The sequence below is a fragment of the Nasonia vitripennis genome, chromosome 3 (genome assembly GCF_009193385.2).
Source record: "Nasonia vitripennis strain AsymCx chromosome 3, Nvit_psr_1.1, whole genome shotgun sequence".
In the NCBI taxonomy this organism is placed as follows: domain Eukaryota; kingdom Metazoa; phylum Arthropoda; class Insecta; order Hymenoptera; family Pteromalidae; genus Nasonia; species Nasonia vitripennis.
In genome coordinates this window covers 13,580,814-13,607,224 of record NC_045759.1, presented here as the reverse complement: position 1 = coordinate 13,607,224, position 26,411 = coordinate 13,580,814, and the positions used below count along the sequence as shown (strand labels likewise).

At 46.8% G+C, this 26,411-nt stretch overlaps 2 protein-coding genes across 2 annotated transcripts in view; one reads left to right on the top strand and one right to left on the bottom strand.

Annotated features, from left to right (window-relative positions):
- Positions 1 to 379: 379 nt before the first annotated feature.
- Positions 380 to 1,851, bottom strand: LOC107980834. The gene is made up of 2 exons (XM_016983465.2): positions 1,756 to 1,851; positions 380 to 1,689 (listed from the first exon to the last, which is right to left on the bottom strand). The coding sequence occupies exon 2, from the start codon at positions 1,678 to 1,680 to the stop codon at positions 433 to 435; it is 1,248 nt and encodes a 415-aa protein (XP_016838954.1). The 5' UTR covers positions 1,681 to 1,689; positions 1,756 to 1,851; the 3' UTR covers positions 380 to 432.
- Positions 1,852 to 6,902: 5,051 nt separating this feature from the next.
- The window catches only part of LOC116738456 (BMP and activin membrane-bound inhibitor homolog), a 34,897-nt gene continuing 15,388 nt past the window's right edge, over positions 6,903 to 26,411 (top strand). The window contains exon 1 of the mRNA XM_003424320.5: positions 6,903 to 7,792. Within this exon, the coding sequence (XP_003424368.1) occupies positions 7,597 to 7,792 (196 nt within the window). The 5' untranslated portion in view covers positions 6,903 to 7,596. The remainder of the gene's footprint in view (positions 7,793 to 26,411) is intronic.

Genomic DNA, 26,411 nt, shown 5'->3' with positions numbered 1-26,411 from the left:
TGTCTGTGTTCGCTCCAAATTGCACATTGCTGGAAAATTTACGATTAGACATAGGTGCGCCCGAGCGTGTGTGCGAGCAGATCGGAGCTGCGGTATAAGAGAGACGGCGTTGGACTTGTATATAGTATATGTGCAGATGCGATAATTAATATCGGTGTAATGCTACGTTGTTTGCGAAAATTAGGGTTCTCCGTGTGACTTGCGCTTGACGCGCGGCAAGGAATATTTATATGCGCTCGCGAAGCCGCGCGCGTGCGGCGCTAATCGTTTGACGCGATAATTGAGATGTTAACTATGACGCTGTAAGCGCGTGGTTGATGTGGGTTATTATTATGTTGTTTTTACAGTTTATTATGTGTATATTAAAATAGGCTTGAACGAAGTTTATTAAAGGTTTATTAAATACTTCATAATTCATAGTTTCATAAATTTTTAATATACATCTTTTCCTTTGAAACATTTGTGAACCAGCTTCACCTTATCACCGTACTCATAACATGCCTTGGCCACACACAAATTATCGTCCATTTCAAAAATTTTTTCGTAAATTTCACCTCTTTCAAAATCGCACATCATACCTTCTATATCAAACGATTTATCGACTAGTCCGTTCATTTGCACTTGTTTAAGGTAATAATGATCTCGCTTATGGCATATCACATCATCACAATGCGTCGTCAACAACAAAAATCCACCTCCTGCAGTATTATGTATCTCTACTACCTTCTCTCGATCTTCCAAATTCAACATAACATTCATCTTTTCGTTTTTATTCCCTTCGTATTGTAAGCAATGCAGTTTTAACGTATTACCTGCTGTATTGAAGCAAACACTCAAAAATTTGTGAGAAGCATCGATGCCCACAAATTTGCCTTCGTCTCTAAAATTGACGAGGTCTTCAGTTTTGCCACTTGCAGAAGCATATACCAATTGAAGATCAACATCAGAGTTGTGAAGATCTTCGGGAAATTCTTTTGAAGAGTTTTTCACTCCCACGAAAGGAAAACTGGAAACCAAGGCGAAAAAGTTGTATGGCGAATGCTTTTGAGTGAGAGCAAACATCTCTACACGATTCGTTGACATGTTTGCGGGGAAATAAGCTACGGAATTTCTAATTTCTTTAGCCTTTGAGTTAAATGACACTTTACATCTCCCACCCTTGCAACCTTTGCTGTTAATGAATGCGTCGAAGGAGTTGTCGTTGTAAGCTAAAGTTGGAATTGAAATGATGGTTCTATTTTTCTGGTTAATTGGTTCATATGCGATTTTAAGATCCTTGAACATACAAGTAGCCATGTCGACAACACGAAATACAATGACACTTTTTGACTCATTTACGGCGTCGGAATATGAAAAGACAATGTTTCTTCCACGCGCAACCTGCATACGTAAACTTTCTGCACCTCCTACTTGCGGGTTGAAATGAATTTGGCATTCATCTTTGGCGACGGTTCCGTTAACGAGGAATCTCTCCAAAATGACTGTACACGTTCTTTCGCTGCCTTGGCGTTTGTCGCAATTCGCGTAAGGAAACATATTGTCCTTGATGGGTTTGATGGTTAAACCTTGCCTCCAATCGTAATTCCATTCTTTACTGAAAAATTCACTTTTTAAAGCATGTATTTTGCTGGTGCTATGTAGAATCACTAGTGCAAAAATTGTTCTGCATAAAAGCAACATGTTGAGAATCTGTAATTGATAAATTAGTTCTAGTATTTAAATGTTTCTTAGAAGATGGAAAACGGTTTTACTTGCCTTGTCACATCCAGTGTCTATGAAGAAATAAATAGCACTGCTGAGAGCACTGCTTGTGGAACCTCTGTCTTGAATGCTGATATCTTGTATTTATGTATGTCTCCGATTATACTATGTTTTGACCTGATTTGGTATTGAAAAGTCGTAGATAAACATAGCCAAGTAGATTGTCGTATTTAAACATTCTACGATTAGCATATCTTTGCGGAAAAATCCACAATGCATATAAATGAATCTTATTTAAATATTAAGCTAACATTCAGGGTATGATTAATTTATTGTTTTAGGTATTTTATAAAAATTGCAAAAAAGCAATTTACGTATAAATTATTACCTATAAAAATTATGCAATTGCGCATTGCGCTAAACTGAAAATTATTCGTCAACATAATAATAACACACAATTCTATTTCTCAACTCAAAAAGTTTAAAGCCGCATACCACACAGCTCGACGTGCCTCAATATAATTCACAATTCTATATGAAATTCCTAGGAAAAAAAAATAATTTTATTCCCAACACGTTTATCCTGGTGAAGTGAAAAATCGAAGAACCTGATATTATCTCCTTACCAACATTCGAAAGCCATCAAACGCCGAGAAATTCCATCGCGTGCATAGCTCAGCAAGTATATACATACAGCGCGCACAGGACCGCGATGCGTAAGTGCTGCATCGAGGCGATCATTAGTCGACGGCTTGTCGACCGAAAATGCGCCTGATAAGCTCGCGACGCTGGAAATATCATCCCTGTCGAACGAGCGAGTGCAAGGACGCTGCACGGCTGCTAAAATTCGAGATATGAACGGCGGACAGAGACGGAAAACGAAGAAGGCTGAAAGGCAGATGGAGAATTATCGGTATACTGCTGGCAGTGCTGGGATTTTGTATTATAGGGAATTTCTCGTGATAAGACTGCTCGGGGTTCAGGCTGGAATAAAGATTTTATGTGAAATTTATGGCTGGGATGGTACGGACATACTTGCCTTGAGTGCGCACACATAACGCCAGCAAGCAGATTGGATAACTTTAATGTCGGATTAAATTATATTATATACGAAAAGGCGCAACTAAAATTAAATAAGGAAAAAACGTTTCAATTGCACGTATTACAAATCTCCACTTTACCAAAGTCCTCCCGCAAGCTCGCGATTTCTCGAAAAATCCATAAATCCATTAACCCAATCACAAATTTCGCGAGTCGACGGGCCGCAGAGACGATGCCGTAAACGAATTACATCTGCGAGCTCAAAGATTAACTGCCTGCATAAGAAGCGGGAACAAGATTGAAAAACGAAAGCCGCTGCACTTAAGTATAAGTAGTAAGTCGTCGCTCGCGAGATTTCTCTCCACCCACTGCCTACCTAATACCTCGTCCGCGCGCAATTACAACGTTCGCGCTTCGCGACAGCCCGAAAATCTCGAGGCAAGAGCGTGAGAACCGTCTCGCTCGCGAACAAGTGCTCTCTCGTGCAACTTTTCTTATTTGCACGGTAGTAATCAAATTTTTATTTCTATTTCGATTTAGAAAAAAAACTTCGTAATAATCCCTCCACACATAAAAGCCATCCGCCATCCCGAAGCGACCTTCCTATACTCGGAACCAAATCTAAACTGCCAAATTAGGTGGCGTCTCGGAACACAGTTCCTCACTTAGTCCCTATACCCCGGTGGCGTCAGGATAACCGGAGACGCATCGGAAACAGGGCTTTCTCCTTCGCGATATCTCGTCCTTGAGGGCCTTGCGCGTTTCCGGAAAATCACCGGCTGAGATCCGGTATCTCGATAGTGAAGGAGACGGCAAAAAATCAATCAGTCGAGAGAGCGCAGGCCCTCGGTTCGCATAGAGAGAGAGAGAGAGAGAGAGAGAGAGAGAGAGAGAGAGAGAGAGAGACCAAATTCTCGAGATAAGCATCGAGCTGAGAGCACACGACGGTACCTGTCCAAGCCTACGGTTATACGTTTCTGCCTCCTCTTCGTTCCTCGCTTCTTCTTCTTGTGCGGGAGAGACTCTCCCTTTCTTCGCTGTGCCTTCGTCTCTTTGTGCGCCGGTCTCCTGCCGCGATGGTCGTCCTCCTGTGCGACTCTGTTTTTAGTCGTGGATGAAGAAGAGCCGATATATTCCGCCGCATCTGAATATTGCACATCGATTCTTTTTAGCGGTTGCGAATTTTTAAAAATAAGTTCGATGCAATTTGCTAATTACGATAATATTTTCGCGGTATCTCGTTTGCAAAAAGAAAATCAATAGTCGATAAGTCGTCCCACCAAAAAAAAGGACGCGACTCATCGCTCCCAACATCGGGAGCACGGCTGCACATGCGCTGCACAAATCACAAAGCTCATTAAAAGCAAAAAGTCTCTATTCATCCTCCAATTTAGAATGGGACTCCCGCTCCCGCTCGCAGGATGTCGGCGGCGCGGTGCGGTCTATCTCCTTGAATGATGTGCCGTCCGCATACCCTTCCCTCATCTCTTTCGAACGAATTATTCTCATTCTACGAGTCATTCACTTCCTGTGCTTCTTTTTCTCATCTTATATACACACACGCGCGCGTGCGATCGAGTCCTCTCAGCGGCAGTTGGAAGCCATTTGTAGGCTTTTTTCTGTCCTTCTTTGTATGGAGTCACGTTATATACACACATTCTACGCGTGGAATAAGGGATTGAAATTTTTCCCGACGATGCGGCCGGTTAGAACAAATAATATCGTTACCGTAGTGATTTTCGGCTTTGTCCATCAGGGGCTACGACGATTCGGGCTTGTTTTTTTCTCTTGATATATGGGCGTCGTCGAATAGCTGCGGTGTAATTAGTAGCGCGAGAGACTGCTGCGCGGTATGACTCGAATGTGCACGCTTCGTTTTTGGAAAATAGTGAGTAAGTGGCTGCGCAGACGCGCGCAAACGAGAAACTACGCGTAATGATACGAGTAAATGTAGTTGGGGAAGATTGAGGAGAATAGGAAAATAGCGAGCTTCCGGCCGCGCGCAGACTGTTGAGAAATGTCCTAATAAAGGATGTACACGTACATTGTACAACAAGGCCGGGCTCTGATTATTCGCGAAAACATTCGTATAATCACATAATACGAGAGTCACTATAATACAACAACACACTTGCTCTCGGCGGGCAAAGCCCAAAGCCTCGCTTATACATGTCGATATTTATCGAGGCGCTAATTCGTCGACGAAAGACGAATAAACACACGGCGATCGTCTCCGCGTGTCCCCTATACACTGCCTATACGTCTCAATAGCCCGCGATGCGCGCACATAAAGAGGCCCCAGGTGCACACACGCGATCCGCCGGCACCGATAAGCGCCGCCGAGACCGGGAGTATAAGTATGCGAGAGAAGAGGGAAGAGAAGAGTCGTCGTCGTCGCGTCTCTGTCGATGAGAGGAGGTGGAGAGAGAGAGAGAGAGAGCCAGACCGAGCGGCGGTCGCTTCTCGGGACAAATAAAAATGATCGAGAGGACGAAGGGAGCCGCGCTCTCGTGTGTGTCTGTGTGTGTGTGCAGTTTGGGAGAGGATAATGGAGGAGATGGTTCTTCGATGCGCGAATGTTTTCGTTTGTTTGCCATGGTTTAAATTTGGTACGGAATATAGAATTAATATGCCTGTACAGTTTTTGCGTGACACTTCCGAACTCCAAATAATAGCTGCGTTTCTTCTAACGTCTATAATTATGATTACGAAGATGAAGCGTTATTTTCCACAACGCACGCAGAGCCTGCAACAATCAGCCTCTCCAATCTCATCCTCGATCTATGCAAATTTAATTAATAGACGCCTATTAAAGTGACGTCCGCGTCGGACTCGTAAACGCTAATTTATTTAAATAAAAGCGCGCGCGAACGCGCTTATTAAACACAATCATCCTCGTATTCGACTCTTCGCTGCGTTACGTATTAGGTGCAATTAAAAAAGACAGCCGAGAGATAGAACGCCGCAAATTCAGCCCGAGAAAAACGACGAAAATAGAGCGAGAGAGAGATGAATAAGCAGACGCGACGGAGTCGGAAAAAATGAAGAGAAATATGCCGAGAGAAAGAAAGGAAAAAAGACGAGAGAAGCGACTGTGTGCAGTGTCTATATGGCGCATCTCTCGGCTTCCGCGACCGGTTCGCACTCTTTCTTTCTTCTCCACTGATGTGCGCGGGCATTATGTAGTGTGTGCGGTATGCCTCTCGAATTTGCTCGCTCGTTGTGCGGCTCTGTTTACGGACCGGCGTGCAGTATTTGCCGTCTTTATTTGTCTCCGAGAGACGGGCTACTGCTGCAGTCTGGCCGTGTGTTTTTTCTCCCTCCCCCTCTTCTCTGCAGTTCATTGGAACTGATTAATCGCCCGTGCGAGCCTTATAAATCGAAAGGTTTTAATTCGCGTTTGCGCTCTTCTGTGGTACCATAATTAGCGAGTGGTGCCGAATATTCGGTGTATTATTATTATAGTTTGAAAAAAGCGCATGAAATATGACGGTGACTGGATTATATTCATTATGTACACTGCACATTGCACAGCGTCACGGCATTTAATGACGACATTATAAGAGGCTGCACACGGACACGTCGTCGGTCAATCATCAATCTTTCTCTCATCTCCGCGATAAAGAAATTATATCGAATCATCTGTCTTCTTCTTCTTCGTGCTTTCCTTATCCTTTATCTCGAGCAATCGCGATCGAATTTTCAAATGCGCTACTACTTCTTCGGCACTGCACCGACTCGCATGAATAATTTCGAGCGTCTCGCAAAATCTCTCTCACTTTCGAGCAAAAATTTCCATCTCGAAAAATAGAGAGAGAGAGAGAGAGAGAGAGAGAGAGAGAGAGAGAGAGAGAGAGAGAGAGAGAGAGAGAAGAGCGTTCAAAGCTCGCCGAGGACATCCGTTCCACCCTCTCGGCGTTTCTCTTCATAGCTGGCACGCTCGCAACACGTCACACGTGCGCGCCTGGCCGTCGTCGAGCTGCAGGCAGTCCGGCGGCGGCGTCTCGCGGCTGAGGCGCCAGTGCGCCTTTTCCCCTACTCCGGCTCCACGTGCTCGCCCCACCCGCGCTCCTCTCCTTCCCCCTGACTCACTCTCCCTCTCCCTCCGACGAGAGCGCGAGAGAGAGAGAGAGAGAGAGAGAGAGCGCACACTGCACTCGCGCTACTGCACGCCAAGCGCCGCCGGTTTCAAAACTATCGGCAGCCGCCGCATCGTCTCTCTTTCTCTCCCTTCTGCGCGCTGCTGGGAGTGAGAGCCACGGCTGTGCTTTTTCAAGAGGCCGACTACCGCCGACAGTCCGAATACACAGCCAGTCGCCCGTGAGCGCTCCGTCGAGCCGGTCGTGTGCTTCTTGCTGATTGTCCTACTTATACTTAGAGCGCCCGGTTCTCCAAGTTCGATCGTTCGAATTCTGTATAATACACTGTGAAATCGGTACGGTGGCTGCCGTATCGAGTGCGAGCGTGATTTCTGGAGTGAAGATCGGTTGCCGATTTTTTCGGAAATCGGCACTTTTTTACGCGATAAACTAACGCGTCAGTGCGAGATCGGTTGTGTATATACCCCAGTGCGAACATACTCTTGCCGATTTGTGAAGAAGCATCGGCGGCGATCGTCTCGTGCACCACTCGACGACGGCAAAAAGCCACTCGATCTCCCGAACAGCAAGAAAGACGTTAAGAGAGTTTATATGCATCGAGTGGCGGCGAGCATCGTCGTCGGGTAAACAAGTCGCGAGAGCGCAATACACACGTACACACATACTCCGTCGAGTTTCGGCGCCGTACAGAAGAGAGAGAGAGAGAGAGAGAGAGAGAGAGAGAGAGAGAGAGAGAGAGAAAAAGTAGAGCGATATGGTGCCACGGGAGCTGATCGCGTTGGCGACGCTGACGACGCTGTGCGTCGCGACGTCGGCCGCCGCGGCTGCCGTCGCGGCGGCTGCCCCCTCGATTGACTTCGACCTCACTGGCGGCGGCGGCGGTGGCGACTATGAGGTGCCGGCCGACACTGAGGAGAGGACGTCGACTGCCGACAACGACGATGTCGCCGGTAACTATTATATTCCCACACATACGCTCTATTATTATGCCCTATACTAGTTGAGTATGCGCACATGCGATAATACGATCGAGGGATGATAAGGATGCGGGGGTGCCTTATTATTATTCGACTGTAGGCGAACGCACGTAATTGCGACGACTGTGGACTAATTTGCTTGACGAAATCTTTTTTCCTCTCGGGCTTTCGCCGCTGATTGAGCCCGCTTGATCATGAGGCGCTCTCTCGGTTAATTAGCCTACGCTGATGCTAACATTTTTTTTAGGGTTGGTTGGTCATTCTTTTCAGACCCTATGGAATAAGTGTTGTGTTAATTTTTTCGAGCGACGAGTTCAGCGTGGTTTTCTTGAAACAAGCGGACATATCTGAAAACGCGTTCTCCGTAATTGCGTTGGATAGTTATTTAAGTGGCCTTACACATTTCAGTGCTTATTTAAGATAAAGCCTTATCTCGACCCGCAGTGTCAAAGTCCGCCTGCATTTCGCTGAAGCATATGAAAATGCATATTAATCCGCGCATTCGTAAACAACATTTTCACTTGCATCGCACGCTCGAATCAAATCCCCCTATATACAGCCAACGACGAAAAGCTCATAAAAGCATCCCACGTTATATTACACAGTAGACGGACTGGCGCTGCACGACAGGTCCCATTTTCGCGCGCGAAAATTGAATTCGGATCGAGAGATCCGGCCGACCGTAAATCCGCAGCGGCGCATCAGCGACGAATGATTTACGCCGTCGAAAAGCGCGCACCTCGTTATGTTCCGCGCTGCGGTGCAGTGTGTGTATCTTCTGCTGCACAGCAGAAGCGGCTAATTGTCGCGAGTCGCGACTCGTTCTTTTCTGTCCGGGAGGGGCTTTTTGTTCGTATACACAGCCGCGCTCGCTCGAGAAAGAATCTCTCGTCGTTATAACAAAGAGAGGATATGGCGAGTGAAAAGGGGCGAACAAGTGCGCGCGTTGCCAATAAGCCTGCGCTGCTCCTGCTGTGTATGAGATACAGCTGTGTTTTCTTGTTTGCGGCCGTTTTCGACGGAGCGTGTAGAGGAGAAATTTCGGAGCATCTGCGGCTAGCTAGAATATGGCGTCTCCTTGTGTGTGTTTCAATGTTTGGCGTGTTTCCGAGCTATATTTGTAATGATTATTGTTATTATCGTTGCCGAATGAGTTATGCTCCCGCCCGTACACGTATATGGATGAGTTTATCGTTCGTATAGCTCGGGGCGAGCAAACATACATACTACACGCGGGGATTTTGAGAAACGATCGCGCGTACCGGTATGTCCTTAACCGCAGTTATGAAGAAACCGATCGCGGACACGGCGTCTTATACAGCGATGACGCAGGATTGTTTCTCGGTATAATATATATCCGCACTCGGCTTGCAATTCTTCGAGTTTTATTTCGGGCGACTTCTAAATTTGTCGCTACTACGATAAATCGCACAAATCGGCCCCGCGATGTTTCCATTAAACTGAGAGATGGATTCGCTCGATTTACGCGTATTAACCGTCCGATCGCGGCAAAACTATTTTTAGACCCAAGTAGTAGTGATTCCGAAAACCCGCGCAGAGACTATAGCTGCCGTATATAAGGAGTCGAAAATTCATCGAAATCGCTCTGCAGCAGTCCCTCGCGCGTGTGTGTTTATGAACGAAAAGACCCTCGCGCTCGCGTATATTAGTCTCGAAAAAAACGATGGGGAGTAGAGACCACGTCAGAACCATAATATAAACCTGCGCCCTGCGCGTATATAGGGAACACGTGCGGCGTAATGAGTAATACTTTATGCCCTCCGTATGCTGTCGACGTTTTTATTTTCCACGAAACGGCAAAAATCATCTTCTCTATTTCGATATCGCAGACGCGTGTGAACGTCGTAACGATCGTCTAAAAATTTTATCGATATAACCGATCGCTTATTCAGCGCTTTTACTCTCATAACTAATATACGCACACAATGTTTAATAATAGCCAAATGTAAGGTTTACGGCCCGAAAGAGAGCACGTGGCTGCCTGCTTTGCTTCTCTCGCTCGCGCGCTCGAGCGTCGAAAATAACGAGATGCCTTAAAGCACTCGTCGTCGAAGCCAAGTGGCTGATACGCCTGCGGAGGAAGCCGCCGTATAAAGAGGAGTTTTCGAGGATTTTTCGAGTGCAGGCTCGAGAGGAGGTCTTTTAAAGAGCAGCCGCGCACGAGTGTTTATTTTTAACCGATTTCTACTCGGAACGAGGCGCATCTCGCGTGGATGCATAAACAGTCTATGATATACATCGATTAAAAATCGCAGTAGCCAATAGAAAAGAAGCAAAAACTATATCAAACGCGAGAGAGCGAAGACCTGGATTGAGACCGAGAGAGAGAGAGAGAGAGAGAGAGAGAGAGAGAGAGAGAGAGAGAGCCGGCTTGGAATCTTGATTGTCTGTGGAATGCGACAAGTCAAGATGGGAAGATGATTTACAAACACACGCGTCACCGCGCTCTCCTCTCCTCTCTGTGACACGAACGTAATATAAATGTAACAACGATAACCGCGAGGCGAGAGCGTATGTATCAATTTTTGCGATAAGTCGCCGCGGCAGACAACAGCGCGTCGACGATAAGCGATCCTATCGGTCCGGTGATATGCTGCGACGTTTTATTAATCGCGATATCATCGGTGAAAGTCATATCATACGCGGTCTTTGTTACGCGATGTTATTCAACAAAGTGTATAAATATGATAGAAGTAACGTCTTTCCCTCGGCGTCTTTTAATATCCGATTCAGCTTTTCATCCCCCCCCCCCCCCCCCGATGTATTAACCGCGGATCGGAAGCAAAAATCCGCTCTCTATCGGCGATCACCGGTAATCTCCGAGAGCCGGGTATAGAACGAAAAACGAGAAGAAAGAGCTCATAGGCGCCGCGCGTTATAAGGGGAAGAAAATCCCTCGCGTGCGGAGAGAGAAAGATCTATCAATTTGCGCATCAGGGAGAGAGCGAGCTTGCGGACGCGTAAATTCTGCTGATGAATCGGATGGGAAATTGCTGTGCGTTTTAGAAGCGCCGGCTTGTGGTTTTGCAGCGATCAATGCACCGCTCGCGCGCGATGTGCTCCTTTTGGAATCGACGGGTGTACATACCGGTTGGGCAGGTTTTTCTTCCGTTTTCAACTGTTCGACGCTCTGGAGAGTATGCGTGCGGATTCGTTATCCGTTAAATTGATCGTTCCTTTTTCTAATTACGATATCTATTACGCGGATGAGAGAAATTTCGTTGTAAAAATTCTTTCATTCTCCAACTGACGCTCGCGAAACGACCCGCACCGCATTTCCATGCCCTGCGATCGCAGTTTAAATATTTGCGTTATACACTGTCCATACAGGCGCCAGCCGGCAGCAGCAGCTGTTTGTCGACTTCTTCCCCGTTGGTATATATATCTGTATCTCCGGTATATACCTGCCGATCGATCGACCTCCCTCTCTCTCTCTCTCGCGAACTCTGTTTATCTGTGGGTGTCGCGATGCAGATCTGAGATTTTCGTTTTGAAACTTACACGTGTTTTTGCTCTGCACTGGAGCTGCGATCGGTTTAATTAGAGACACGTAGGTGCGGCTGCTCGGAATATATTGGTCAATGCATCGGTAGCTGCAGAGAGACCTCTTTTTTCTTATCACCGCGAGCGTATACGTATATAGCATTGCGTAAGCTCGTGTATAATACAAAATTATACCCGCACGGAAACAGGCTGAAAAAAAAGAGCACACGCGCGGAGGCGCCGGTCAGTCGTTGGCGAATTACACACCAGTGACGTATACGCACACGACACGCTGATACACTCGTGCGCGCGCACGTATGTAATAAACGCGAGTCAAAAGAGAGAAAAAGGCGTAGGTATACCATCATCGTGTACACAGGGTGAGGAGAAGTCGCATTTAGCCCCGATATAGGCTCGAGCTTTAATGTTACGTGCGCGAAAATATGCGCTGCAGTGGTAGAGGAGGAGCAAATTAATGAGTGCGCACGCGCGAGCGGAGAATTTATTTTCGCGCGCGCGAGTCATGGGAGAGGGGCACCTAGTTGCGCGCTTTATTTATGCGGGCCAGATCCGTCGGGCTGATTTCGAGGGACGGCCGAGGGTAATCAATTCGAGAGATGTTATTAAACGGCGCTGTGTTATACCTGCGTGCTTTGGAGAGATATCGCACGCGGCATGTGCAGTATAAAGGATTGAATAAAAGGCCGTTTTACGGAAACGGTCTCACTTAGCGCAGCTCATTCAATCAGGCGTCGTGTACCTCCTCGGCTGTGTATCTGACCTCCTTATGTTTGTGGAGAAGAACGATCGACTCGAAGATTTGCTCACGTATCAAAAAAATTCGAATTTCGCAACGAACGTTTCTCCGAGCTTCGATCGAAGCCCTTATCGGCCGCATAGAACGTATCCCCGAGCGGATCATTAGCAGTATGTCTCTTATCTCCCCACGGTTCGCAGAAGCTGAAAAGTTTGCGTCAATCGGCTCTTTGTGCCACTGCACTTCTGCTCCTTGCTTTCGCCAACACACTCGTATCGACTATTTACTCGCTCGCCTCCTCGGTAGATTATGGAGTATTGAAATCGCGCAGCGCGGCGTAATTGAAACGGAGTTTTGAGTGATGCTCTTATCTTCGCAGTAACATACAGAGTCTGCATATGCTTAAGCATTGTTTGCGTATAAGTAATGGTGCGAGGCGGCTTCTCTAACTTTGTTTCGTTGCACGAGTGCCGATTTCCAATCGCTTTGTTCGATAAGCGCGGAGAATCGTTATTTGCTTCCATTGTCGATGCATTTTTTTAAAATATTCACGATCTCACCGATCACTCGCACCGCAAATCAAGCCAACAAGCGAAAGTCGATCTATAGAATAACCCAAATCTCCACGCCGACGTCGCACAGCCCATAAACAACAATCTAAATCGATTATAATTCCAAGCTCGGGCACACGCAACAACAAGGAAACGATTTTTTTTTATTTATGCTAGTTTTTGAGCTAAAAATCGAAAACAAAAAAAATAATTGATTTTCTATGTCGTGCGATTACGGGAGTAAAAAACTTTAATTAAGTGGACATTTTCGAAATATATGGATCTTTTGCTTACCTTGGCTAAGTGTTTTTGCAGCTTATAGAACCAATTAGTGTTTTTAAAATAACAAGATTTAAATTTTGTTATTTTATTAACGAAGCTTTATTGATGAACGGAGACTGGCAAAAAGCGGGTGTATAATTTTTTCTCTATTTTTTTCTCTTTAGTAAAAAATGGAATGTATTTCACCTATTTGATGCGTTAAGTGTAAAAAAATATTTGAAAATTGTTAGCGATATTATTTTATTAATATTTTGTCAAACTATATTCCTACAATTGTACCTACATCTAATATCAGCAATATTGTATTTAAAATATTTTGTCGATCATACTCATCTTACTTATTACAATCGCAGGTGGCTGTCTTTTTCAATACTGGTTTTGTAGAGCTAGATCGGCGGCGTTTGCTAGGCGGTTGTTGCGAGACGCTTTGGCTGAATGAAGATTGACTAGTGTCGTTAGGGATGGAAGAGTCGTCGAAGATGACGATGCTTCGGTTGGGATGATTTGCTGGCAGTCGCTGAGGAGGTATTGGTCGGTATGAGTGGTGTCGAAAGAAGTGGAAGAGGCGTCTTAGGTGGAGGTACTCGGGGAACGGATTGTAGATCGGTTGAATGACCGAACATTTTCTTTGGATCGGATGTGGAGACGGATTTTTTGGCGCAGCGATCGGCTAGATTTGCAAAGTGATAGCCATTTGCGAGAGACCAGGGCGCAATTAAGAAGGATGTCCAGGTCTGGTTGGTCGTCGTCTGGAGAATGCTGGTTGATGAGGGTCATGAGTTGATGGAAGGAGTCCATTTCGATCGGTGAACTTTGAAGAGCGGGGTTTGCTTTAGAAGGTTCACGATCAAGCCATTGTGACACCCCATCCGAAAAAAGTTGACACCCCCCCGTGAAACTTGTGAGCGTGTATCGCCTACATCTTCGTTCTTGAGCTTAATGTTTTAAATGTAATACCAAGGTAAACCGCGGTTGCTGGGCTGTATAATTCGTCTTCTACTTTTTCTCCTTCGTAAATGAGAATATTTAGAAGGAGCAACTAACTGAAACGCATGCACACTACATGAGCCAATCGCATAACGTCTAACTTGGCTTCACGTCCGGTCATGACTTTTTACATAGGGAAAACATAATCTCCGTCTCCGTCGACCCATTTATCGAACGCGCGCGGCGACGATGATCGATCGCGTTGTTCGCGCGAGCTTCTAATAGCACTGGTAATTGGCCGATCTCTCCTATGAACTTTCTTATTTGCCTATCCTATAATCCAGCAAGTGTAGCGTCAAGTCGCGGTCCAACTCGCCGTATTTATTGGCCTGAGCTGGCGCCTCGGCGGATTAATGCGAGCGAGGCCTTTCGATTCGAGGGTTTATTTTATCCCTGGCTCGGTGATTCAGGGGATTTACCTCGACTTTGTTTCTACATCTAGTCGTATAATACATGCCTTTTTGGAAATTTACGAGCCATAACGAAAAAATCCGACTTCCTTATGCCTCCGCGACTGCATATATATATATATGCAGATTTAACTTTGGCACGTTCTCGTTGTTTTTTTTTCAGACGCGGCGAGCGAAGAAACGACCGGTTGCATTAGCTTGAGAAAAATACACGCCGTAGAGAGAGAAAGCAGCCGGCGACCGTTAGAGTCTCGCCGCGGATTGTAAAATTGCGTAAGACGCGCGAGTATATCCGCGCAAATGGCTCTAGACGAAACCGCAGAGAGAAACGCATTATCCTACATTTTTACAATAATTTGCGCAAAACTTACACACCACGATACTCGCGCGAAACAAAAGAAAAACGTTCGCAGTTTCGAATAAAGGCGACACAACGCGCGGCAGACAGCCTTCAATTAAAAGCAATTCTCGCGAAAGCCCCTTCCAGCTCGCGCGAACGCCTGCTTAAAATACAAGTCGGCGCACTTAGACGCCGGCGCGACCGGAAGCCGATCTCTCTCTCTCTCTCTCTCTTATACTCGCAAAGCGGCGCTAAGTACAGGTCGAAAACGCAGCCTTCGTCGGCCGGAAACATCAAGTGGTTCGCTCGCGTCCGTTCTTCCATTCTCGCGCGTCCATCTCTCTCCTGCTTTGTTTCCTCTTTTCGCGTATGTGCTGCGCGGCTGCACACGCGCGTTTTCCCAAAAAAAGCAGCCGACGCGCCAAGCTTGTATACGTCGACGACGACGATGAAAGTCGATGCTCGCGGAGGGACGCGTTATCCGATGCGATAATGTAATACAGTACTCGTCGTGACCTGTCCGAGCACGAGCGCTGTGTGCATTTAAAAAGCGCGCCGGTGATTCAGCGGTGAATCACTCGGCGCGCGCCGAAGTTTAAATTGTTGCATTATGCATTTTTCTGCAGTTTTTTTATTGCGCCGACACGAGTCGTTGAGTAGTGCGCAGCGTGAAAATTGCAAAACCATTTTGGTATCCGTGTATGTATTGTAATTTTTGAAAAACGTTCTTTGAATAGCTCAAACTTCCTCTATTGTATTCGCTAGACGGTGCGGTATAGAGCAGATGTAAAAAAAATCGCGAGCTCATCGCCGCCACAAAGAAGAGAGACACACGGACGCGCGTAATCGACGACGCGGGAGACGGTAGCGCACACGCGAAGGCATCACACTGGCGCCTCTAATACACGTATATCGCATCGAAAAGTCTGCTCTGTGTGCATGCGTGCGTGACGAGGTGGCGCCGTTCTACACAACACACACTAGCAGAGGGAGAGCCTCTCTTTTTATATAAACGAACGATCGAGCGGATGTATATAAAACGTGTGCGTCGCCGAACGGCAAAAACGACGTTTGCGTAACGGCGATCGCGCATTGTTTTTTGGTCGTTCGCTCGCGCCAAGGTATTCGCATTTGTACTTCGGCGTCACTATTATATCTTCACATACTCTTAGCTGCACGTGGAGTTATTAAACAAAGTATCCGGTCTATTCCGAGGCCCAACCGAAACTTTCCATCTCGTTAGACAAAATCGCACGCGAGCATCAGTGGCTCGTCGTCGTCGTCAGCACTTGGCACGCGGAAGTTCTCTCTGCGGCTCTCTTTCGACGTTGATTCTTTTTGTCGCCGCTCACGCGCGCATTTTCGGAGTCCCGAGTCGTCTTCTATACTCGTTTTGTTGGAATCGTTCGTGTTCCGGCTCGTTGCGTGACTCGCCTCCTTCTCGCTTCTTCATCGCTGTGTGTGCGTGTATTTGTGGGAAAATTTTTCGCCGTAAGTGCACTCGAGCCTGTCGAGAGACGCTCGAGAGCCGTGTTTGTTTAAATAATATCGGAGTGTATCGAGTGGAGTCTGACTGCCCGACGGCAATTGTCAAAATATTTTCGCCACTTTGTACCGTGACCTTGTTACCGAGAATATGTCGGCTGAAAAAAGAGGAAGACACGCGTCGATCGAGATCACAGCATTCTTGGAAAGCAGCTCGATCTCACTTGTAACCGGCCCTTGACACTCGAGCTCGCTTCTCTATTTAGCCCCGCGGCTAGGATATAGTAGCCGTAAATTCACGAGTCGTGATGTTGCCTTTGCCGCGTGTACGCTGTCTTTTCCCCCGTGGCAGCCGATTATATGCTAATTTCGCCGGCATACACATACAGCACACTCGATGCATTGCGAAACGTTACGTTGGCGCTTTCAATTATGAGCGCAAGGGCAGGTACCTCACGGCGTTTTCTCCTCTTCGTTCTTTTCTCAAGCCCCTTCTCTCGTCGTCGAGAGTCGTCGCTCGATGCGCTGATTTACGAGGAGATTATTCGCTGCTTATGGCAATGTTTGCCTAGGGAGTTTGGCTTTTGACGGATTTATACTTCTTGATTTAGTGTTATTGTGTTATACGCACGACTCTTCCGCGTATTTATCGCGAGAGAGAGAGGGAGAGGAACCTTTTTATCCAGAGGTTATCGTTCTCTTCTTTTTTTTCAAAGCACACTCGCGCGCACAGAATAATAAGTCCGAAATTGATTCCACTCCTTCGTTCTCACCAGACTAAAGCGCCATAAATAACTCGTAAAATAAACACGCGCTCCTTCTCTATTCTCCTTATCAGAGCTTCGACGAAATTTAAATCAATCTTGCCCAACGCGATCGAGCGAGCGGAAGACAAAAAAAATTATCCTCGCTCGTTGCGCAACTCTCGCACACGCGGATCTCGTGACACAGGAGAGCTAAATAAAACTCGCGAGGCAATTTTCCTAGCGCCGCGCATTATCATAAAGAGTCAATTAAAATGTTTTCGAGCTCTCGCGCGCGGCTGTTAAAAAAAAACGCGCTATATAAGCGCGCGCTCACGTAGCGACTGGATGCACAGCTACCGCGTACACGACGATAGCGTCGGCGGAAATGCAAAGTCGCGAGTGTCAATAAATATCGCGCGGAGAAGGAGTGATTTACGCTACGGCGCTCGATTTAATAAGGCGAGTGTATATCCTATGCTTATAACGTCGCTCGATTATTGTAGTCGGGGTTGGCCGCCGTTATAAAGTCGCTATGTCTGAGGGCAATTACTATGTAGTAAGGTTAAGCACGCATTAATATTACAGATAACTCGAGGGAACGTGTGTATAATATGCAGACGTTTTCGCAACCGTGCTTGGCGACAGACTTTTTCGCGTTCGACGGGCGGATCCAGTTAGGCGCCGCCGCCGGCGCTTTTATAAGAACACAGTTAGCATCTGATAATGATGAATAGCCGAGGAGTGTCGCTGGCGATGAAAAAGCTTCCACGTATAGCTATACGCCTCTCTCTCTCCCGCTATTTTTAATTATCTCCTCCTTCTGCAAGTGGCGCAGGCTCTTCTATTTTTAAGCATAACACCACACGCGTATACCCTCGAGAGATCCTCTCGCTCGATTATAAATAAAAACCATATCATTCCACTCCAGAAGCCGCGAGTGTAATTTCCTAGCCGGCATACCGCGGACGAAGTAGCTCCAAATATAACCCAGAGTCTCTCTCGCATTATACACAAGCTCGAGAGACTTATTAAGCTTGTTGCGATTCCGTACGTCGCATCCCTTCGGCTCATCGTTTGTATACATTATTTCCGAGCCGCTGAGAATACACATAGAATGCGAATTTGGTCGCGCGACCACCAGCATCGCACCTTCTTCTTCGAGCTGCATCGTCGAATTGACGCCTTTTTACGTTTGATCGTAAAGAATGCGTGTGTACACGCAGGCTTAGTCAGCGAATGCAAATGTTCGATGATCGAGTCTAAAAAACAATAGACAAGTAGGCGCTACTTGCTAGGCTCGAACGTCGTATTCAATTTTTCATCAGCATACGATCAGCATACATTGTACTCGCGTGTATAGGAGGTTTAAAGGGTAACCGCGCGTCTTCGCATTAATCGTGCCTTCGAGGAAGCGCCGCTGCAGCATGATTGTCAGTCAGCGATTGACACGAGCGTCGTGACTGTTTTACTCCTCGATTAACCTCCACTTGCTATTCTTCATTGACTCGGCTTTTCCAACTCACTTCTATCTGTCCTTCGCTCATTGTTCATCCGCCCCTTTCCAGAAAACTTTTAAAAATCTCAATTCTCGAGCTTCTGTCTTAATTCGAACGTTTCAAAAGCACGCAGCATCTCCCCAATTTTTTCAGCGCTCGCACGAGTGTACAATCGCAAGAAGATCGGCCGTATAGAGCCAAGCCAAGGGCGCGTATACTTCGTATGCGATATGACGCGTCGCGCATGCACATGCAGCCCGCGTCCTTATGCATCTATCTCTCTTTCTCTTTCTTTCTCGTCGCTTTGAATCTGAATGAACGGCCGTCGTGTGTACAAGGCTGCTGCCGCGCGTATACTGCTACTTATTGCTTCCCGCCGGGCCGCAGCTCGTATCCTTCTTCGCGATGTTCTTATTTTCCCTCTGCTGCGCCAGAGAGAAAGAGAAACGCTCCTGAGAAATCTAATTAGGAGGGATTTTTTGTGATTTTTTTTCGTTCTTTGTTGACAAGACGGGCATTTTCAGTTGAATAATAAACACACTCGTGCGTGATGTCGATGTAAAAAATTGTCTATATCGCAGTTATCCAACAGCTCTCGGGAGAATATAACCGGCAATCTTCCGAGAAAAGGAGTCAACTTTCAATTAATTTGGCGTTTCATAAGCTCGTAATGCACGTTATACATACGCGCATAGCGAGGGTATGTACTACTACCGTATAAATAATTATCTCGGATCTATAATCAGCCGGCACTTTTTAACCGCGCGCGGCGCATATAATCAACCGCGAGCTGCAGCGGCAGTCGTTAAACTCCGTAATTAACAGCCACCGGCGTCGTATGAATGCCGTCGATTTCTTAATTAACTATACTTCGCCCGTTTTTTTCCTTCGTACTCGACCTCGTTCCGCAAAGACTATAAAACTTCGGAGACCGATATGCTGATGCACTGAAAGTGATACGTAATATCGAGTAATGTTTTAATAACCCGCTCTTTGGTATAATATTTTCTCCGAGAAACGCCGAGAGGCGCCACGTCAATTCAATGGCCCGTACACACACGTGGGAGCCGTGTTTATTGCCGTCGAGTCATGCCTTTGACAGAAATAGAATTCGAATGATAAGTAGAAAATATAAAATGCGTTATTGTTATATGCAAAGCGTTATTCTTTTTAATTAAGACGCGTCATACAAACAATGTCAACGACTGCAGCTCGCGACGGGATCCCTCTTATGAATATTCAGCCAACGTTTCGTACGTCTACGTTACTTATAAAAAGCTTCAAGAGGAGCCGTATACACTTCGACGAGTGTACATCATAACGAAAAAGCTCTCGTATACAGCGTTTCGTAAAACCCGCGCGCGCGCGATTTGCATGGATGAATCACGCACGCGTATCGGTATATATAGTTAACAAATATCGCAGTGGCTCGAAAGTATGCGGTGAACCTCTCCGACAATTCCATCCATTATTCAGGGAGTCTCTCTCTCTCTCTCTCTCTCTCTCTCTCTCTCTCTCTCGGCGTATATCTGCCGCAACGAACTATACACGCTCCTTCATTAAGTTATAAATACGACGCCGCACAATTAAACGCCGGAGCGTTTTCCAGCTGGGCGCCGCCGCTCTCTGTGCTGTTGCCGGAGATCGAAATCTCGGGACAATTAACCCCGAATCGCTTGGCGGGATCGGATCATCGCGCGAAGCTTCCGGGATAATAATAAGCGCGCGTGCCGATCATCTCCGCGAGATTAACGATCTTACGGGGTTATTAATTTCGCTTAATACGCCGACGCCGTTGAATAATAAAGCTGTACAAGCTCGTCGCGCCGGTGATCGATGCTCGAGACACTTATGTACGATTTTTCGCGTTTGTTATAGCAAACGATGCATGAATATTTAAAAAACAACGATTGTAATTAAATCGCGCTGCGCGCACATTCGATCTGTGATTTTTCCCACGATGCAATAGCAAACTGCGCGCTATTCTGAAACGCACACCTCGTGATCGTTGTTCTCTCGCATAGCGCCGCAACGAAGCGCAACAAAAAAGCGAGATCGCTCGCTCGCGATTCGCGCCCAGCTATAGCTAGAGCTCTCTTATCGATCCATTAATTTTCCCGCGTGTACTGCATATCGAATCGCGCCGAGAGAGATTGTTCGCACCGATGGCTTTTCCGACGAGATCGTTACGTAAAAATCTCGACAGTGCGCTTTATAGCCCATTTACCGCTGGAATGAATGCCCTCGTCGCTGTGGGAAAAAAATCGCGCGGATGTTGGTGTTATAAGTGCATTGCTGTATTTATAGAGGGGAGAGAACAAACGAATTGCAAAACGATTTCGAAAGATCGGCAAGAGATCGGTTTGCCGGACGTATTATCTTTGAGAGAACACGATGTGCAGCGGCACTTGCCGACGTGTGGCGCCTATAAATACCGGGTGGGTATATACACACACTCGCCAATGCCGACGATTTCAAGGAGATGCCACGCACTTTGCTCGCCCGGACGCTATAAATAAACAAAGATACAGAGAGAGTGAGAGAGAAAGAGAGAGAGAGAGAGAGCATAGTTCCATTCAAGCGACGTCTTCATCCGCAAAATTCGCGACAGCTCTCGGACTTGCGAGAGAGAATGTTCTAGAAGTATCGCTGCGAGAGATATGAACTATAGATGCTTTTGGAATCTCTAATTGTGTACTTCAATTCCTTGCGGGATGTTGTAACGAACTTTCTCTTCGAATATGTGTGCACAAATGACGTCTTCGTACGGCCGGCAATAAAAAACGCCGCAGCTCCGATAAAGCGCTAACCAGTTCGATCGTAATGCAATTAAAAACAAGCAGTAGTGATAAAAAGCATACAGAGAGATTTATTTTCGGACGTTATGTCAGGCTAAGCGTTTGTGCATTGGGAAAAAGGATTGCGCGGAATTTAATGCGTTTAATGGATTTATTCGCCTCGCGCGCTTACATTATATACATTTCGAGCGACGTCGCTCGCGAGAGTAGATCGATTTCAACTTATAACTCGCGCTCGTGGTTATACGCGAGCAAAAGAAGGCGCTGAATTTATTTGCAGTCTCAGCTGGTGATTTATCGGTTCCGTTCGCGGATCTCGCTTTAATTAATTTCTGGAATTTCGCCGTATCGGCGTTTTTTCGCTACGGAGCGATCACTTACGAGAAAAACGTTTATTATTCATCACGCTATATTCATTACTTAAGTTAATTGATATTTAATTAAACCCTAATTTTCTTTTCTTTTTATTCTGTTCCAGGTGAGTACGTCCACGAGAAACCCGCACACTGCAATCCCAAAGCTCTCTCATCGCTTCGTGAGTCAAAACTCTATTCTGGTCGTCGACTCCTGAAAACGATTTTCCCGCACCAACAAGGAGAAAATCCAACTGCGTACGCGCAGTGATCTCTAAGCACACATAAAACCCTCTCGACTCTCTTGGCTATCTTAATACCCTGCAGCGAGTCGTAGAGGCCGAAAAAAACCTTCACAGCCGCGATTACGCCAACCTCGTACATCTCAGCCGACTTTAAACTCTACTGGTATATACGCGTTCCTCGGCTAATCCCCGCATGCACGCGCACTTATGCACACATTGCGAAAGGGCGGAGAGAGAAACGGCGCAGCGGCATGAAATAAGGAGCGAGAGATCGGCAGAAGCGCGCGCGCGTTGCTCGTTAATTATGTGCGAGTACTAGCGATTGCTCAGAGCTGCATGAATAAATATATCGGGAGATGCGGCAGCCTATTCGATCTCTTTTTTGTCAGTGTTTCTCACGCGGAAGTATTATATAGTATTATTCGAAGCGAAACGTATGTGCAAGTGACAGTTTAATTAAATCGTTTTACGCAGCTCGAATTACACCGAGCGTATGAGCATGATGCATATTATCAGCGCTCGATATTTCGCCGCGTGTGTGCTGTCTGGTGTAAAAAAGGAAAATTAAAAAGCGTAAACAGTCACTATCAGTCCGAAAGAAACGAGTCGCACTTATTAAAGCGACATAACTCGCTGCGATTAGCTCTCGTACGTGTATACTTGTATGAAAAATGAATTTCTCGCTTATAAGTACTCGGCTTATCCGTAGATTTAAATACTCGTATATGGAAAACGTCCTTTTTTATGCTTATACGCTTGTCCAGTCGTACTATGCGCTTAAACCTACTGCGATATTGAAATTCCTATTGGTATCTATACTGAAAGTTTTTTCCGTAAAAAAGCTCTAACGGAGAACGCAGCGTGCGTGAGATATCGGTCGCCGCTGTATTTTCGAGTTTATATCTCGGAGAATCGGATGCATATCGGCTCGCGCGCGATTAATCGCAATGGGAAGAGCACAATCTCTCTCTCTCTCTCTCTCTCTCTCTCTCTCTCTCTCTCTCTCTCTCTCTCTCGTGTGCTCGCGAGTGCCTCGAGGGAATGCGTTGCGCGCATTCAGCCGAGATGCGATTTATTCGGGATATTAGAATTATTTTTTAAAAGCCAAGCTCGCTACTTGTTCCCTGATGTAATTCGAACGGATTTCGATATCTCTCGGTAAAAGTCGGCGCCGCATACCGCTTAGGGGAGAACCTATACGATTGCAATGTGATCATAGGCGATCTTGTTCGAGCTTTTTTCTGTTCGATCGGTTATCGTTTCTTAAAATACTCGATAAATCGAACGAAAGCACTATCGGAGCTCGAAAGACCGCTGCAATAACTTCGCAAGCACACACGCGTCGCTCTGGCTATATAACACTGCAATCTCGACTCGCGAGAGAGAGAGAGAGGGAGAGAGAGAGAGAGAGAGAGAGAGAGAGAGAGAGAGAGAGAGAGAGAGAGACGACTGTTATACACACAGACGCGCGGAGAGCACTTATACCGCGATAACGCCAACATATCCGCGAGTGCGTATATACAGTCGCCTCTTTATATTGTGCAGTCGCTATCTCGCGTATACGCACGACGAGAGAGGTGTACTTTGTTGCGTGTAAAACGACACTTTCTCTTTCGTCCGGGCCGGCGTGAAAACTCGCTCGATTTGTCGCGTGGCGAAATCCAGTTCCGATTCCAATCTAATCCGCGCGAGAGCGAATTTTCACTTCGACGCCGTGATTTCTCTCTATGCGTATATAGCTGCTATAACACTCGTTTTTTTAAAATTCTTCGTATATACCTTTAATCGGCGTAATGATGCGAGAGCGCGGGTAAGTCTCGCGATTTTATCGCCGCTCAGCAGAGTAACGAGCGGTTATCGCCTTTGACACTTTCTAGAGCAATAAAGATTAAGAGCGTTTCACGCGCGAATCGTCTCGTGTGTTAGAGAGGTTTTAGGCTGACGTTATAGCTCCCGCGTTTCGAAACGTATATCGAGCTAATTGATCGCGGTCGTCTCGGTTTAAACGCGATTGAAGAGTATAAAGAACGCGTCGGATTTACGTAACGAGGGAACGTTTAAAATCGGATCATTCCGAGGTATTATAATATGCATTAACGAGCGAGCGAGGCGGCTTTTACACGTCGTGGAAAAGCCTCTTATGCACGCCTCTCGTGTATTTATACGACAGTCCTGCTACTCCTTTTCCGCGCCAATGTCGCGCGCCGTTCACCGAAGGATCATCGCCTCGGGCGTGTGTGTGCCGCTGTATAAACTCGTTTGCGCTATGGGGTATATACGAGGCGCTTATGGAGCGGTGGTAAGAGTTTCCTGACACGCTGCTCTGATGAGGAGAAAACCTCTCGAATCAATCAACGCAGCCGAAAGTCTTCGTGTATACACAATAAACCGAACTACCTGACGAAATATAAAGGCCGGTGCATGAATAGGCTGAATGCATAATGAGAAAGCCTCTCGATGCGTCGAGTGTATAATCCGCGCTCGCGCGCGCGCACATAAATCGACAGCTACCGATCCTTTCTTTTATCTCTCTCGGCGCGCGCGCGCTCGACTTAATAATTTCCCTCTGGCGGCGCAGAGCTGTCACGCTACTCGCGATTAATAAATCACGTCTCCGCAACGCGTCTCGATCATTTTTCTTTCTTATATTATACACACTTCAATTTTAATTGGGAAAACGGTACTACCTTCTGCCGTCTCGACTCTTATACACAATTTTGTCTCACAAGCGCCTACCTGTTGCTCGATACTTTTCCGCTAAATCCGCTCGTTAAGCCCTCTCGCAAAGTGGATTATACGCGCAGCGTGTATACCCTTTGGAAAATAACACAGTGTGCAGCGGGTCTCCGAAGGAATTTCGGAGCCGGCTTTGTTTGCTCAGAGGCCCAGCGCGAGGGAGAGACGCAATAATTGCGCGCGCGGCCAATTACGCGGGCTTTCGGCAGAAGATTACAGGACGCGCAGCGCCGTAGGCCTCGAAAGCCAATCTGCGAATTTGCCGGAGACGCCCTTTTAGCTCGGGTTTTCGATTTTCGACGCGGCACGGATGGATATGGACGCGCGCTTCGATACACATCGGACACGTGAAATTTGACGACGATGACGGGGCCCCTATATGGCCTGTTAACGAGATACATTCGACATAGGAGCGAACGAGGTGAATCGATGATTTTTGCATTCCTTTTTGCCGGTCGAGCTAATTACACAGACAATGCAACGCAATTTCCCGAAATCCTCGAAAACTAGAAGAAGAAGAAGAGAGGCCTAAAAACACAATCCATAATTTCGCATCGCAATTTCGGCAATTGCATATAATCGCCGTGAAGGGGAAAGAGAGACAGCCGCGATGCGGTATAGGAGATCGGCTTTTACTTCTCGCCGACGCGCGGCCCTCTCTCTCTCTCTCTCTCTCTCGACTTAACTAGGCCCTAATCACCGGGTTCGCCAAAACCTGTCTCTCTCTCTCTCTCTCTCTCTCTCTCTCTCTCTCTTCTATCCCTCGAGTCGTTTCTTGCCTATGCATTCCTCCGGGCGAATAGTTATGGGAGAGAGAAGAAGAGGAGGGAGTGTTCTATATCGCGCGCGCAGCCAGCGGGTGAAGGACTTTTTCGGCATGTGAGAGAGAGAGAGAGAGAAAGAGAGAGAGAGACTGCGAGCTGGTCAGAATTCAATTAATTAGGAGCCTGCACGCATTTCGATTTTTGCTCGTGATCTTCGGAGTATCGCGCGTTTTTTGTTATTACAGTCTCATACTTATCGGTCACGCGAGCTCTTTTTGCATCAGCTCTGCGCGTATCAAGGCTTGTGAGATTTAAGCGCCGCTATGTGTGTATATAAGCGTGACGCGAATTTCGCAACTCTTAGGTGCCGTGTAGGGTATATGTGTGTATAATCTCGAAGCTCATTAAATATGACGTTTCTCTAGGATAGAGCGTGTGAGCAACTCGCCTTGAAAATAGCGCGCGCTCGAGATCGTTTATAATAAACAATATTTGTAAACGAGGCTATCGCTGCTGCGCTGCGCGTGCGAACCTATAAACGTACCCGTGTGTGTGTGTGTATAATACGCGCGTCGTTGATTTTATTGCGGTGTAACTCGCCGATGAAGCTTGCATAACGCCGTTTCGCCCCTTCAAAAACTGGCGGAAGAAGCAGCCTGTTGCGCTCGAGAAACGTGCGCGCGCGCCTTTCACCGTCTCGCCCAGTTTTCTCTCTCTCTCTCTCTCTCTCTCTCTCTCTCTCTCTCTCTCTCTCTCTCTCTCCTCTTCTTGCCGCCGACCGACTTCTCCGCACGTGTGCGTGTACGTATACCGGTACTTTGTATTGTGTGCCCGAGTTCTTGGCCGAATTCGCGAAATTGTCCTGAGAGTCCTAAGCAACTAACTAACTCACAATTAGACCGTCAACGAGGCTGCAAAAGAGTCGGAAAAAAAGGCCGCAGCAGCCCATACATTATAATCGCATTTTCAGCTGCGGAGCCCATTCGTAATGTCTACCTGCGCGCGAGTACAGCGTCGGAGGAGTATAGCGCAGACGACAGGCCTCTCTGCTGCTCAAGGGTCCGAAAGAAGAAGGGACCCTCCCACTTCTCAGAAAAACTCGAGCGAGCGCCCGGTGCTTCTCTGCTCTTCTCTCTCT

Coding starts and splice junctions, on each gene's coding strand:
- LOC107980834 (XM_016983465.2), bottom strand. CDS start 1,680: ATGTTGCTTTTATGCAGAACAATTTTTGCACTAGTGATTCTACATAGC.